The sequence below is a fragment of the Megascapheus bottae genome, chromosome 17 (assembly GCF_031878675.1).
Source record: "Megascapheus bottae isolate mThoBot1 chromosome 17, mThoBot2.hap1, whole genome shotgun sequence".
Classification (NCBI taxonomy): domain Eukaryota; kingdom Metazoa; phylum Chordata; class Mammalia; order Rodentia; family Geomyidae; genus Megascapheus; species Megascapheus bottae.
Window position 1 is genome coordinate 42,448,165 of NC_143525.1, and position 16,154 is coordinate 42,464,318.

At 41.4% G+C, this 16,154-nt stretch overlaps 1 protein-coding gene across 1 annotated transcript in view; it reads right to left on the bottom strand.

The window, feature by feature from the left end:
* The window catches only part of Tex14 (testis expressed 14, intercellular bridge forming factor), a 90,771-nt gene that overhangs the window by 17,433 nt on the left and 57,184 nt on the right, over positions 1-16,154 (bottom strand). Inside the window, exons 21-27 of the mRNA XM_090351119.1 lie at positions 13,599-13,665; positions 11,010-11,091; positions 5,156-5,215; positions 3,871-3,998; positions 2,289-2,494; positions 1,459-1,558; positions 6-80 (exon numbers count right to left, since the gene is read on the bottom strand). Coding sequence (XP_090207245.1) covers positions 6-80; positions 1,459-1,558; positions 2,289-2,494; positions 3,871-3,998; positions 5,156-5,215; positions 11,010-11,091; positions 13,599-13,665 — 718 coding nt within the window. The remainder of the gene's footprint in view (positions 1-5; positions 81-1,458; positions 1,559-2,288; positions 2,495-3,870; positions 3,999-5,155; positions 5,216-11,009; positions 11,092-13,598; positions 13,666-16,154) is intronic.

Sequence of the window (16,154 nt, forward strand, 5' to 3'; positions counted from 1 at the left end):
CTTACCAATTTCATCAAGTAGCTCCTGAGATGGTGGTGGTAGCTCATCAATGTGATGCTGTGAGATGGCTTCTACTAGTTCTTAAAAAAAAAAAAAGAGAGAGAAAGAAAGAAAAGAAAGAGGGAGGGAGAGGATGACAACATCATCCTAGCTACTTAAGTGGACTAAGATGTGAGGATTGCCTTTAAAGTCAGCCCGTCCCTAAAGAACCTGAGACTCTTATCTCCAATTAATCACAAAGAAAAGGGAAATGGGGCTGTGGATCAAGGAGTAGGGCAGTAGCCTTGAGCTGAAGAGCTCAGGGACTGCGCCCAGGCCCTGAGTTCAAGTCCCATGACCCACATACACAAAAAATGACAACATCCTATTGGTCCTAAGTTGCATTTTTCCCAGCTCCCCATAGACTTGACCATGAAAAATAAATTAAAAAAATAAGGAAGTCTTTTACATAGACATCTCTTAACATGTGAATGGCTTTTACTACTTCATCCTCCCATTCCAGCACTGCTTATTTGTTCCCTGCTCTTCCTAAAGATCTTTTAATTAAGGCAAAAACTCCTAAGTGTGGAGCAAAATCTGAATCATGGTTCTTGGAGGGATGCAAGATTCTGGAAGCCAGAAACAGTGGTTCATGCCTGTAATACTAGCTACTCAGGAGGCTGAGATCTAAGGAACACGGCTCATAGCCAGCCTGGGCACTAAAGTCCCTGAATCTCAGGAACAGTGCCCAAGCCCAGAGTTCAAGCCCCATGACACACACACACACACACACACACACACAAATTCTGGAGCAACCAAAATGAAAACACTAAGTGGGCCTTTCCTTGCAGATAATCAGGCCAGGAGATACAGAACAATCATACTTTGGGTCCTGTTCCAAATGCTCAATTATAATATAATAAAACCTCTTAACCTAACTCACAAAATCCTTGTTTCCCTCAGGGAAATTTTTTTTGGGGGGGTTGGTTGTTGGACTTGAGCTCTGAGTCTGGGCATTGTCCTTGAGCTCTTTAGCTCAAGGCTACCTTCCTACCCCTTGAGCCAGAGGGCCACTTCCGGTTTTCTGGAGGTTAATTGGAGATAAGAGTCTCAGGACTTTAGATTAGTGCCTGGGCTGACTTTGAACTCCCATTGTCAAATCTCAGCCTCCTCAGATCTCAGTCTTCAAGAGTAGCTAGGATTATAGGCATGAGCCACCGTACCCAGTCCCTGAGGGAAATTCTAAGAGTCCTAACTAAAGACACAGATATTAAAATTAAGGTAATAAAGCAGTAAGTCTCAAGGGCTGTGGCTCAAGTGGTAGCGTGCTAACCTTGACAAAGCCCAAGGACAGTGCCCAGCCCCTGAGTTCAAGTGCCAGGACTGGCAAAAAAAAAAAAAAAAAAAAAAAAAAAAAAAGACTGATGGGCGTCAGTTAGCTTACTAGCATGTATTTCTTTACTATTAAACACAGAGTACCTTTGGGGAGGCTTCTTCTCTGGGTAGCATGGGTTGATGTGCCAGTTACTATAGTCCTATTAGAGGAGTTAGCCACAGCACATGCAGAAGACAATCTTTTCTGTAAAACACAGACATAACTGACACATTCTGTTGAATAAAAAAGGCACAGATAGATTTCCATTTCCTTTTATTTTATTCAGTAAGTCAAAGTCACATAATATGTCTTTCTCTGGGAAGCCTTTTTAGCACTCAACTTTGAGGCAGGGCCTGTCTCACAAACATTTGGATGCCTAGCAGAGAGCCTGACATGGTGACTTGCACTTAGAATTGACTCAGTGAACAATTTATTGAATAGAAGCATAAAATCCATGTCATTTCCTTTACATCTTGAATAAGATCTGGGATTGATTAATTTTCTATTGAGTACTGAAGAAAACAAGCAATCATAGAAGTCAGAAAAATTGTGGGTTTTTTGGCAGAAGTGTGGCTCAAGTGGTAGAGTTCTAGCCTTAAGTAGAGAGAGGCTCAGGGACAAAGCCCAGGCCCTGAGTTCACAGCCCAGGGCTGGCAAAAAAATTAAAAATTAAAATTAAATAAAATAAATTTAACCTCTACAATACAAATTCCCAGGAACTCCTGGGGAGCATAGAGAAAAGATCCAGCACATTTCCTGGTTTTTTTGGTGTCTGAACTCAAAAGCTTCACCCTTACCAGGCAAGAGTTCTGCCCTAAGCCACGCTCCCAGCTCTACTGTTGTCTAATAGACTTGAAAAAAATCTTAGCCTTTTAGATCACTAAGCTCCTATGGCTAAACTCATAAATATATAACACAGAGTTGGTAAACTTACCAAATCAGCCAGTCTTGAAGGGTGAGTTTCAGAAGAAGTAAAAAGAGAATCCAGGCTCTTTGCTTTCTCTCGAACAGTAATAAATTTGTCAGAGAAAGTTCTAACAGATTCTTGACTATCACAGAAAGATGTAGACTCTGTTTTAACCTGAAATGGCATACTCTCCAGGCAGTCTTTATACCGACTGGCAGCTGAAGACACTGACTCTGTTGAAGAGAAGAGAGCAGGTAGTGTCTGACTTCTTCATATTACTTTATGCTAGGGATTTTCCAAATTGCTAACACCTCAAGCAATCACTAATCTGAGACACAACTCAAGGTAAAAAAAAAACACTCTAAATTTACCTATCAAAATAAAATAAAGGAATATTAAATTATAAAGATGCTCGAAATATGGACACTAAAGAAAAGATATTTGATGCTGGTTGTATATAATAGCCAGGCCGGTGGCTCACACCTATAATTCTCCCTCTCTCTCTCTCTTTTTTTTTGTCAGTCATGGGGCTTGAACTCTGGGCCTGGGTACTGTCCCTGAGCTCTTCAGTTCAAGGCTACCACCCTACTCCTTAAGCCAGAGCCCCACTTCCCATTTTCTAGTGTTTAACTGGAGATAAGAGTCTCAAGTTCTTTAGCCCCAGTGGCTTTGAATCTTTGCTTTGAACAGTGATCAGATCTCAGCCTCTTCTGTAGCTTAAGATTACAGCAGTGAGTTACTCCCAGATTCATACCTATAATTCTAACTATTCACGAAGCTGAACATTCCAAACCATGGCTCAAAGACAATCTGGGTAGGAAAGTCCATGAGACTTTTTTTTTTTTTTTTTGCCAGTCCTAGGCCTTGCACTCAGGGCCTGAGCACTGTCCTTGGGCTTTTTCCTCAAGGCTAGCATTCTATTACTTGAGCCAAAATACCACTTCCAGCTTTTTTCTTTGTATATGGTACTGAGGAATCGAACCCAGGTCTTTGTGCATGCTAGCCAAGCACTCTACCACTAGGCCAAACTCCCAGCCCCAAACCATGAGACTTTTATGTCCAATTAATTAGAATTGAAAAAGAACAAGAATAAAAACTGAAGTGGAAGTGTGGCTCAAGTGATAGAGTGCTAGCCTTGAGCAAAAAACCAAAAGACAGCACTTCTGCCCAAGCCCTGAATCTAGCCCTAATACCCAGTACCAGGTACAAAAAAAGAACTATCGATGAGGGCCAGGCTGAAATGGTTATTTGGCTACAAAGTGAGTGGCCCTGAGTTAAAATTCTACTACTACAAAAAGTACTATTTTAAGTTACAGAGTGTAGAAGATCCCATGTTTCTGCAATAAATTCAGTAGTGTTTATAGTATATATAGTAAGCTCTGTATTTCCATTTTTACCCACATTAACCCAAACCAAAACAGCTACTAAATCACTACTACCACCACTCCTGCTTGGCTTCCCATGGGATTATTCTTCAGCTTTGGTCCTAAGAAAACACTTTTACTCTTAAAGAAAACAGCTATCAGATCTATTTTCCAGTCTGGCTTCTCAAAGTCAATGAATAGGGGCTGAAAGCTCCTATATAAAAATACTTCCTGTGTATGATTACCTGGGCTCAGTGGAGTGCTGACACTAGTAGGTGCATGGTTTAATTTGGGTGTTTTACATGAGGTTTCCTTAAAAGAGCCATCTTGTTCATAGGAGATGCTGGACAGGTCTTGAATGTCTGTCAGTGATCTAAAAAATTAAGGTAAGAACATGTTTAGAAAAATATATTCCTGATAGGAGCTTTTCTTTTTTGTGTTTTTTTTATTACTATTAGTTTGTTCTATTTTGTGTGTGTGTATGTGTGTGTATACCAGTAAAGGGGTTGAACTCAGGACCTGAGTATGGTCCATTAGCTTTGTCATTCAAGGCTAGTGTTGGGCCTCTGGAGCCACAACTCTACTTTTAGCTTTTTAGTGGTTAGTAGGGAGTAGAATCTCATGGTTTTTTCCTACGTGGGTTGGCTTTGAATCTCAATCCTCAGATCCCAGCCTCCTGAGGAGCTAGGATTACAGGGGTGAGCCACTAGCATCTAGCATAGTTTGTTTTGAAGCAGAACTGGCCTTTAACTCATAGTCCTTTCATTATATCCTCCAGAGTGCTGAAATTACGGGCATGTGCCACCAAGTCCTGGCCTGACAGGAATTTTTAAAGTATACTCGCCTAAAATTTTTATTGACACTATGTCAGAATTAAAGAATATCTTAGGGCCAGGTGCTAGTGGCTCATGCCACTAACCCTACCCAGTCAGGAGGCTGAGATCTGAGGACAGTGGTTCAAGAGTCAGCCCAGACAGACATAATCAAGATCAGTTTATCTCCAAAGAAAGCTGTGACTCGAGTGTTAGATTGGCAGCTGTTAGTAAAAAAAAAAAAAAAAACAATGCTCCAGGCCTGAGTTACACTCATTCTTCTTTTTGTTGTTGGTGGTGGTGGTCATGAGGCTTGAATTTAGGGCCTGGGCACTGTCCCTGAGCTCTTTTGCTCAAGGTCAGCACCTCTACTACAGCACCACTTCCCCACTTACGGTTTTCTGGTAGTTAACTGGAGATAAGAAACTTTCCTGTCTGGACTGGCTCTGAACAACAATCCTCAGATCTCAGCCTCCTGAGTAGCTAGGATTACAGGCTTTATTATTATTTCAGTGTTTCCTTGATTATGATTCTATTCATTACAAACTACATTATCAATTGAATTACAGCATTTTGTTTAAAGAAGGAACATCCTCACATTAAGTTTGCACATAAAAATGAAAAGAATGCAGTCTTACAAACAAGGAAATACTATTCCATAAAACCAAGACTTTACACAAACATCCTTAGGCTACCAAACATCCTTTGGTGAGCATACATGTCTTTCTCTTTCAGTTCCTTTGCTGTGTCCTTTAAAGTCTCTTGTTCACCTTCAGTACTATAAGAGAAAGAAAGAAAGTTACTGAGATTCCCCTGTCAATGAAGTCCATCTGCTTGGTACAAAGGAGTAGTTTATCAGCCCAATGTGAGAAGCATCAGAAAGACAGCTAAGCATGGAAGCACAGTGTGAGTTCTACTTCTGAGTTTCAAGTCCTTTTTACAGACTGAATAAACACTCTTAAAAGGTTGGCTCAGCTCTGAAATATGCCATGATTGATTTTATATGACAGTGAGTTAAGTTTCATAAGAAAAATCAGTGCTGCACAAGAATGTTTTGGGGAGATAGACATTTCATCAAGGGACATAACCATGAGGCTTTAACAGCTGTGAAACAGCTTCCTGGTACAGAGAACCAAAAAAGGATAAAAGAAACTTGCACCACAAATGGCCAGAAGAGAATACTAAAGACAAGTCATCTACTTTTTTTTTTTTGCCTGTCCTGGTGCTTGAACTCAGGGCCTGAGCACTGTCCTTGGGCTTTTTCCTTAAAGCTAGTACTCTACCACTTGAGCCACAGGACCACTTTTCTATGTATGTGGTACAGAGGAATTAAACCTGGGCCTTCATGCATGCTAGGCAAGCACTCTACCACTAAGCCAAACTCCCAGCCTAAACCATCTACTTCTACTTTAATTAGTTAACATTCAGTTTCAATACTTACAAAACACTAATAACTAAATGCCAGGCCCTATACTAAATCCTTCCATATATTTTTCATATTTTTAATCCTTGTAACATTTCCGTGCGATCAACTGCATAAGGCAAAGAAGATGGATTTAGTATTGATCTGTGTTTTCATTATTTTTTTTTTTTTGGCCAGTCCTGGGCTTGAGCTGAGCCCTGTCCTTGGGCTTTCTCAAGGCTAGAGCTCTACCACTTGAGCCTCAGCACCATTTCTGGCTTTTTTCTATGTATGTGGTACCGAGGAATCGAACCCAGGTCTTTGTGCATGCTAGGCAAGCACTTTAACCACTAGGCAAAACTCCCGGCCCCTGTTTTCATTATTTTATTTTATTGTTTGGTAGTGAGGCTTGAACTTGGGGCCTGGGAGCTGTTAGTGCTCTACCACTTTGACACACAACTCCACTTCAGACAATTGAGTAGTTAATTGGAAACAAGAGTTTCATGGCAGCCCAGTGCCAATGGCTCATGCCTGTCTGTGATTTAAGCTACTCAGGAAGGTGAGATCTGAGGATGGTGGTTCAACGCTAGCCTCAGCAGGAAAGTTCCTAAGTTTGTTATCTCAAATTAAACTCCAGAAAATAATAAATAGGACTTTTCTGCTCAGACTGGCTTCAAACCACAATTCTCAGCCTCCTGAATAGCTAGGATTACAGACATGAGCCACTGGCCCCTGGGCTGACCTGTGTCTATATTAATAGTGTTTTCCAAAATGATTGTCCTTCTGATAGCACATAATAGAATAATTTTCTTTGGTCCTCTTCATAAGTGGCCATCTGACCTGTTTTTTTTTTTTTTTTTTTTTTTTTTGCCAGTCCTGGGCTTGAGCTCAGGGCCTGAGCACTGTCCTCAAGGGTAGAACTCTACCACTTGAGCCTCAGCACCACTTCCGGCTTTTTCTATATATGTGGTACCAAGGAATTGAACCCGGGTCTTCGTGCATGCTAGGCAAGCACTTTAACCACTAGGCCAAATTCCTGGCCCCATCTGACCTGTTTTAACTAATGAAATGAATGAAAGTAATGAATCTCTTTTGAGCAATCCTTTAAAAGCCACATTCTAGCTGGGCACAGTGGTTCATGCCTATAATCCTAGCTATTCAGAAGGCTGAGATCTGAGGATTGCAGTTCAAGCCAGTCCAGGCTCTAAAGTCTATGAGACTCTCATCTCCAATTAACCACCAAAAAATTGGAAGTGGCCCTGTGGTTCAAGGGGTAGGGTGGTAGCCTTGAGCTGAAGAGCTCAAGGACAACACAAGGCCCAAAGTTCAAGTCCCACAACTGCCAAAAAAAAAAAAAAAAAAAGCCAGATTCTGTTTTCCTGCCTCAGCAATCAAGTGAGCAAAAAAGTGGAGCCCTCCCTCAGCCTGCATCTGTTAGCAGGCAATATAGTATAGACCAATCCATAAGTCTGGACATGAAGAAACAAACAAGAAACAAATCTTTGCTCTCTGAAACTACTAAAGTTTGGGAACTTTATGGAGCTTTTTGCTTGCTTTGTAATATAATCTAGACTGTCCTGAACAACTAGATATATAACCTAAGGGGGGAAAAACCATTTAAGCTGGTAGTCAGTGGCTCCTATATGTACTTCTAGCTGCTCAGGAGGCTAAGACTAAAACCTTTCAGGTTCAAAACAAGCTGGGGTTGAAAAGGCCATCTTCTACCTAGTAACTAGGCTAGAGGCATGACTCAAGTGGTAGATCACCAGCCAAGTGATCCTAAGGCCCCTGAATAACCACTATCTTAAAATATACCTACACTCTCCCTCCCCCCCCTTTCTCTCCTCCCTCTCTCTCTTATACCTGTAAACACTCAACTTTTTTGGGGGGGGTGAAGAACAGTTTCAGTACTGGAACTCAGTACTGAAGTACTTGAGCTCAGCCTGGGTGTTGTCCATTTTTGCTCAGGCTGGTATTCTACCACTTGAGCCACAGCTTTTATTCACCTCTCTGTTTTCTTATTGGTAAAATGGAAACGGTACTTATCTTAGGGGGGGTTGTTATATGGATTAGATAATATAACGATTGGCATATACTAAATACTTAGGAATGCTAGCTATAGTTATTATAATTAAGGAAATCCAGGCCCAAAGAGGGGAAAGTTCATTGAATGTTTTTGTACCAAACATTTTATATGTTATGCTTATGTTTATATTGCTTTGTAATTCGTTTTTGAGGTTATTGAAGACATACATAGTTATATACATATTTTTTTAAAGATACACTTTACCCAATTACCCCCAATAGTAATCTTACAAGTCTAGAGAACAATATCACAACCAGGATATCAATATGATGAAGACATGTCTACTACTACAGATCCCCCATATTCCTGTTTATACATGCTTATATCTCCTATCTGTCCCCTATAGATCTGTCCTTTTAAATAATGTTGTATAAGTGGATTGTACAGCAAATAACTTCATATGATTGCTTTTTTCCTGAAGCATCATTCTCTGGAGATTTATCTATTTATTTATTATTTCCCAGTCCTGGGCTTGAGCTCAGGGCCTGAGCACTGCTCTGCGTTTTCTCAAGGCTAGAACTCCACGCCTTGCTCCATAGCACTGGGTCTTCATGCATGATAAGCAAGCACTCTAACACTAGGCCAAACTCCTGGGCCCCTCTCAATTGCTTTATGTACCAAAAGTTCATTCTATTTTTTACCAGTGAATAGTAGTTAGTGTATGGATAATGTGTCTTGTCATATATCTGGTTGGGGATGTCTGGTTTTCAGTTTAGGACTATCATAAATTTGCTATAAAATATTCATTCACAAATAAATTTGTGGTTTTGTGTGAATATAAACCTTTATTTCTATGGGATAAATGTCCAGAAGTTACATTATTACTTTAAAATTCAGTGTCAACATTCTCAGTAAGGATTCTTTTGTGTGTGTGTGTGTGTGTGTGTGTGTGTGTGCGTGTGTGTGTGTGTGTGTGTGGTGGGGCTTGTACTTAGGGCCAGGGCACTGTCTCTAGGCTCATTTTGATTAAAGTTGGCCCTCTACCACTTTGAGCCACAGCTTTACTTCTAGTTTCTAGTGGCTAATTGGAGAAAAGAGTCTCAAAGGTTGTCCTGCCCAGGCTGGCTTTGAGCCATGATCCTCAGATATCAGCATTGTAAGTAGGTAGGATTATAAAGTGATCCACCAAGCACTTAGCTTAGTAAGGATTCTTTTTTTTTTTTTTTTTTTTTTTTTTGCCAGTCCTGGGCTTGGGCTCAGGGCTTGAGCACTGTCCTTGGACTTTCTCAAGGCTAGAGCTCTACCACTTGAGCCTCAGCACCACTTCTAGCTTTTTGCTATGTATGTGGGGTACCGAGGAATTGAACCCAGGTCTTCGTGCATGCTAGGCAAGCACTCTACCACTAGGCCAAACTCCCGGCCCCGTTGGTAAGGATTCTTATCCCTATTTTACAGGAAAGAAACATAGAGTAAAGGAGCAGGTTCTATAACCAAGACTATTGGGATAGAATGTCAGAGTCTGGACCTGAATACAAAAAATGACCACTCTGGGGCTGAGAGCAGAGCCCAGTATTAAGAGTGCTTGCCTACCATGCACAAAGCCCTGGGTTCAATTCCTTGGTACCACATACACAGAAAAGGCCAGAAGTGGTGCTATGGCTCAAGTAGTACAGTGCTAGACTTGAGAAAGTGCAAGGACAGTGCCCAGGCCCTGAGTTTAAGCCCCAACAGGCAGAAAAAAAAAAAAAAAAAAAAAAACGGACTACTCTTGGCCAGGTGCCAGGTGACTCATGTGTATTATACTATCTTTTTGTGTGTGTGTGGGTCATGGGGCTTGAACTTGGCCTGGGAGCTATCCTTGAGCTCTTTAGCCTTACCCCTGGGGGCCTGGGTGCTGTCCCTGAGGCTGGTTATTGTCCCTGAGCTCTTCAGCTCAAGGCTGCCTCCCTACCCTTGAGCCAAGCCCCTCTGTGCCTTTTATCCTAGCTTCTTAAGAGACTGAGATCTGAAGATCAAGATTTGATGCAGCCCAGTCAGAAAAGTCCCTATAAGACTCTAACGACCCAAAAACTTTAAGTAAGCTGGGCACTGGTGGCTCATGTGTATAATCCTAGCTAATCAGGAGGCGGATGATCATGGTTCAAAAGTCAGCCTGGGCAAGAAAGTCTAAGAGAGTCTTATCTCCAATTAACCCCCAGAAAACCAGAAGTAGCACTGTGGCTCAAGTGATAGAATGCTAGCCTTGAGCTGAAGAGCTCAGGGACAGTAGTCAGGTCCAAAGTTTAAGCCCAGAGACCAACCAAAAAAAAAAAAAAGCCAGAAGTAACACTGTGGCTCAAGTGGTAGAGTGCAAGCACAAGGCTTGGGCACAAAGAGGCTCACTCAGAGACAGTGCCCAGGCCCTGAGTTCAAACCCCAGAACCGACCAACCACCACCACCAACAACAACAAAAAAAAGACTACTTTTTGTTACTTCTCAAGTTTTGCTAAACAATTCCTAAAAAGTTTCAGTTGCACAAGGCTAATTTATTGATCTATTTTGGTGGAGGACAGTGCTTGTCCTGGGGCTTCAACTCAATTCCTGGATGCTATCCCTAAGCTTTTGTGCTCAAGGCTAGTGTTCTGGCTTTGAGCCACAGCTCCATTTTTGACTTTTTGGCAGTTAACTGGAGATCAGAGTCTCACTTACCTTCCTGCCCATGTTGAGATCCTCGGATATCAGCCTCCTGAGTAGTTAGGATTACAAGTGTGAGCTACAAGTGCCTGGCTTACACTAATTTTTATAAGATAGTGACTAATGCATATGAAGCCAAGCAACATATAAATATGGAGATTTTTCACCATTTAACATTTCATGTGAATCAAAAAGACAAAAACAAGCCAGGTGCGGTGGCTCATGCTTACAATCCTAGCTACTCAGGAGGCTGAGATCCAAGGATTAAGGTTCAGGGCCAGCCCTGGCATAATAGGACCCGAGACTCTTATCTCCAATTAACCTTTAGAAAACAGGAAGTGGGGTTTAGCTCAAGGGTAGGGTGGTAGCCTTGAGCTGAAGAGTTCAAGGACAGTGCCAGGCCTAGTTCAAGCCCCATGACCCACAAAAACAAAACAAAACAAACAAACAAACAAAAACCCAGCTCATACCTTTGTATAGGTTGGAACTGAGACCCAGTAAAGATCTTTGAGTTCTTTCCAAGGGTTTTTTTTAATTGCATCTTTTCCTCATCTGAAATAGAGAAAATATATTAATGAATTTTTACTAATTCAGATGATAATCTTCATTCTCTAGAATTATTCTTGGTCTGGTCTAGAATCAAGTTTCCTTGAGTTTGGACTGAGTGCTGTAGAGGATGGCTCTACTCTAAGTTTACTTTCCTTGCTCAGAGAGGAGAACTATATTCTGATACTCAGAATACAATTAAGCCATTTACTGGCCTTTCAGTTAGAATGACACAGTTATTTCTGAAACAAATGTTTTGTCTTTTCAAAGCAAACTGACCCCATTCCTATCAACAGACACCAAGGGGGGCGATGAAGCCAAGAACTGCTTGTTTATTAAAGATTCCAAACAGAAAATACATTCTCAGAGTGCTAACTATACTAGTTGGCTTTCAAAACAATCTCAACAGAAGGAGCAGAAAATGGGGTCTGAGTACTGAAAAACCAATTCAACTGTCTTCAGTTCTCCTTGGCATCTACCATCTGAAGTTATTATTTCTCCCCAATTCTTAAGGAAATGCTTCTAAGATATTTAATTAAATAGGGCCAGCATTTTCTTTCTCATCATTGAACTGTCCTAGTTTATAGGGATGAGAACAGATGAAGCAACCATCCCAGATTCCAAATGTTCCAGGTTTTCCTGCTCCTCAGATCCAAGGGGTAGTTAGGGGCTCACCAGAGCACTACTGCCTTTAGCAGATATCAAGAAACTGAAAACTCACCAGTAGAGAGATGCTGAGATTCCTCTTCCTGCAATCTTTGTTTTTATAAGTAATAAATATATATAAAACATAAACCAATTCTTAATAAATATAATTTAGAGCTGGGGTAATGTCAGAGATTTTAGAGTTTCAGAAAGGAGAGTAAGAAGTTGAGATGAATTGGCATGTCCAACATAATGCAAAAAAAAAAGTCAGTAGCAATATAGGGCTCAGGACCCAGCATGCATCCTACCAGTCATGTCTTCTGCCTCAAAGAGGGCATATATTCTATAGATATAGTATATGGAAAATTGGGCAGAAAAGACCAAAAGAAAGGAACAGAGTAGAAATTCAAAGCTTTTTCATGTCCATATGGAACTGACCCTGGATTTCTGACCTGTCTGTCCTACCACTTTTCCACCCCATGCAAGCCTCCTCCAAAACATGTACAGGGGTCAAGTTCAATCCAGACTCACAGAAAGTGGTCAAGGATAGAGAGCTTCTGCAGGAAAAGGTAAGGGGACTTATAATACATTTCCTGAGACTGTAACTATTTCATCTAAAAGTTTGCAGCTTTTTATTTGTGTGTTTGTGATTGAACCCAGAGACTTACTCATGCTAGGCAAGTACTCTTAATCTGAACTATATCTCCAGCCCTTCATTAATTTTTTTTTTTTGCCAGTCCTGGGCTTTGGCTCAGGGCCTGAGCACTGTCCTTGGACTTTCTCAAGGCTAGAGCTCTACCACTTGAGCCTCAGCACTACTTCCGGCTTTTTTCTATGTATGTGGTACCGAGGAATCGAACCCGGGTCTTCATGCATGTTAGGCAAGCACTTTAACCACTAGGCCAAACTCCTGGCCCGCCCTTCATTAATTTTATCTTGAGACAGGGTCTCATTAATTTACCCATGCTGGCTCTCAAATTCATAATCCTTTTGCCTCAGTCTCTTAAGTAGCTGGGATTACTGGCATGTACTACCACACCCAGCTTTTCACTGTGGTTTAAAAATACAGGGCTGTATATCTTATGGCATACCCATGGCTGCCTGACTAATGTCAACTTCATGTAATAGAAAGCTCCTCATTACATAGAAACCAATGATTATCAAGGGATAGGTAGTGGCTATTACTAGCTCTGTGTTAAAAAGTTAAGAAAGGGGCCGGGAGTTTAGCCTAGTGGTAGAGTGTTTGCCTAGCATGCACGAAGACCCAGGTTCGATTCCTCAGTACCACATACATAGAAAAAAGCCAGAAATGGTGCTGTGGCTCAAGTGGTAAAGCTCTAGCCTTGAGAAAGCTCAAGGACAGCACCCAGGCCCTGAGTTTAAGGCCCAGGACTGGCAAAAAAAAAAAAAAAAAAAAAAAAAAAAAAAGCTAAGAAAAAGAAAATAGTGAAACTTGGGCTTCTGGGGTGATGAAAGACATGGAAACTGAGCTCTAGCTTTTATTGTATCAACAACTAGGTTCAATGGCTTGGGTAAACCTCTTCACTCAACAAAGACATCATGTATCTGCTGCTGTATGCCAGCAAGGATTATAAACACTAAGGATAAACTAGGGGGTGTGGTAAATCAGCAATTATTACCATGTATATTATAAGTAGAGGTACAAACATACAACATGTGAGTATATAGGGCTACTGAGAAGCAGAGGATTCATTTTAATGAAAGGACATCACAGAGCTCTGTGTTCTTATCCACAAAATGAAAGGCCTGGATGAGGTTATCTCTAAGAACCCTTCCAGCTGTAAACATCTGTGATCCTATAGCAAAGGAAGGTAATATATTCCCAAATTATCTGCCCTAGGGCTTACCATGGTCTTGGGGTTGAGCAAATGCATCCTGTGTTCCTTCAAAGTCATCTTCTATGGGACTCGAAGTCTACAAAAAGAAGAGCAAAGAAAGAGGCCAATAATAACATCAAAAGGTGAAAGGAGGTTAAATGCAGGTGGCTCACACCTGTAATCCTAACTACTCAGGATGCGGAGATACAGAGGATTCAAAATCAGCCAAGGCAAAAAAAAAAAAAAATCTGAGACTATCTCCAACAGAACCAGCTGGAGACATGGCTCAGGTGGTCAAATACCAACTGAGCAAGCAAGTAGAGTGAGCTTAAGGCCAAGAGTTCAAAGCTTACTTCTGTTCAGAAAAGTGGAGAGAATTCTGTTAATTTTTTTTTGTAGTACTGGAGTTTGAAGTCAGGACCTTTGTACTTGTTAGGTAGACCACAGAGCTATATCTCTAATTAAAGATTTTTTTTTGTGTGCATTTTTGAGGATGAAAACCTTTCCCTAGGGGCTGGGAGTTTGGCCTAGTGATAGAGTGATTGCCTAGCATGCACAAGACCCAGGTTCAATTCCTTGGTACCACATACATAGAAAAAAAGCCGGAAGTGGTACTGAGGCTCAAGTGATAGAGCTCCAGCCTTGAGAAAGTCCAAGGACAGTGCTCAGGCCCTGAGCTCAAGTCCAGGACTGGAAAAAAAAAAAAAAAGAAAAGAAAACCTTTTCCTATTACAAAGCATACAAAGTATACCCTCAGTCCTCCTGATGTCTTAAGCCATACAAACCTTCATACAGTCTTTTCTGAGGTGACAATAAGAATAAGATCATCTTTTTTCCCCCCAGAAATGTGGATTGAACTCATTTCAAACATGCTATGCAGTTGTTTTACCACTTAAACCATGTCTTCAACCCCAAGTCTCTTACAGAAAAAAAAACAAATTAGTCCACAGATATCAGACATCTATTTGTGCTACATGTTCTTCTTAACAAACTGCCTCTACCTCCTATAGTAATGATTATGTGACTTTACTTTGCATAACCCTCCTCTGTTGACTTAATCTTCCAACAAAGATGTTTTAGTTATTGGGAACTTTATCAGAAGAGTCTAAGAATGTTGAAAGAATGGCCAAAAATGGCTATAAAACGCCTGGAACTCATTCATAATCGTATCTCAGCATCCTTAGGATTATAGGCTTGCACCATCACACCTAACTACATGGTTCATACCCAGCTAAGTGATTTTTTTTTTCCAATCCTGGGGCTTGAACTCAGGTCCTGGCCATTGTCCTTGAGCTTTCTCAAGGGTAGCACTCTACCACTTGAACCATAGCACACTCCTGGTCCCTAACTCAATGCTTTTAAAATATTTTTATTAACTTTTGTTATATTTATTTTTGTTGCTTGTGGGGCTTGAATCCAGGGCCTAAGTGATGTCCAAGTTCTTTTGTTCAAAGCTAGCACACTATAACCGTGAGCCACAGCTTAATTTCTGGCATTTGAGTGGACTTTTCCACCTAGTTGGCTTCAAACAACAATCCCAGATCTCAGCCTCCTGAATAGCTAAGATTACGGGCTTAACCAAGCAAAAAGTAGCTGGAGGCATGACTCAAGTGGTAGAGAGCCTGCCCAGTAAGTATAGGCCCTGAGTTCAACTCAAGCACCAAAAACAAAAAAGTAACAGGTGCCATTGGCTCACATTTACAATCCTAGCTACTCAGGAAGCTTCCTAAAGCCTCAGGAAGTTGATATCTGAAGATAATAGTTTGAAGCCAGCCCTGTCCAGAAAGTCCATGAGATTCTTTTTTTTTTTGCCAGTCCTGGGCTTGGGCTCAGGGCCTGAGCACTGTCCCCGGATTTTCTCAAGGCTACGGCTCTACACTTGAGTCACAGCACCACTTCTGGCTTTTGTCTATGTATGTGGTACCAAGGAATCGAACCCGGGTCTTCGTGCATGCTAGGCAAGCACTCTACCACTAGGCCAAACTCCCGGCCCCTATGAGATTCTTAGCTCCAATAAACTACCCAAAAGCCAAAAGCAGAGCTGTAGTTCCACTGGTAAAGCACTAGCCTTGAGCAAGAAAGCACAGGGATAGTTTCCAGGCCCTGAGTTCAAGCCCCAGACCAGAGCACACGTGCGTACACACGCACACATGTGCACACATGCACAAGCACGCATGCACACACACACACAACTAACAAACAGATCTATCTGGGCTGGGAGTTTGGCCTAATGGTAAAGTGCTTGCCGAGCATGCATAAAGACCTTGGTTTGATTCCTTAGTATCGTATACATAGAAGAAAATCAGAAGTAGTTTTGTGGCTCAAGTGGTAGAGCTCTAGCCGTGAGAAAGCCCAAGGACAGTGCTCGGGCCCTGAGTTCAAGCCCCAAGACTGGCAAAAAACAAAAACAAACAACAACAACAAAAAACCAGGTCCTGAGTTCAAGCTCTGGATGGCACTAAAAAAAAACCCCAAAAAACAGAAAGAGAAATATATGCCAAGCATTAATGTTCATGCTTATAATCCTAGCTGATCAGATAGTCTGCTAGACTCCATTTCCAAAATAACCAGGACCTAGAAGTGTAA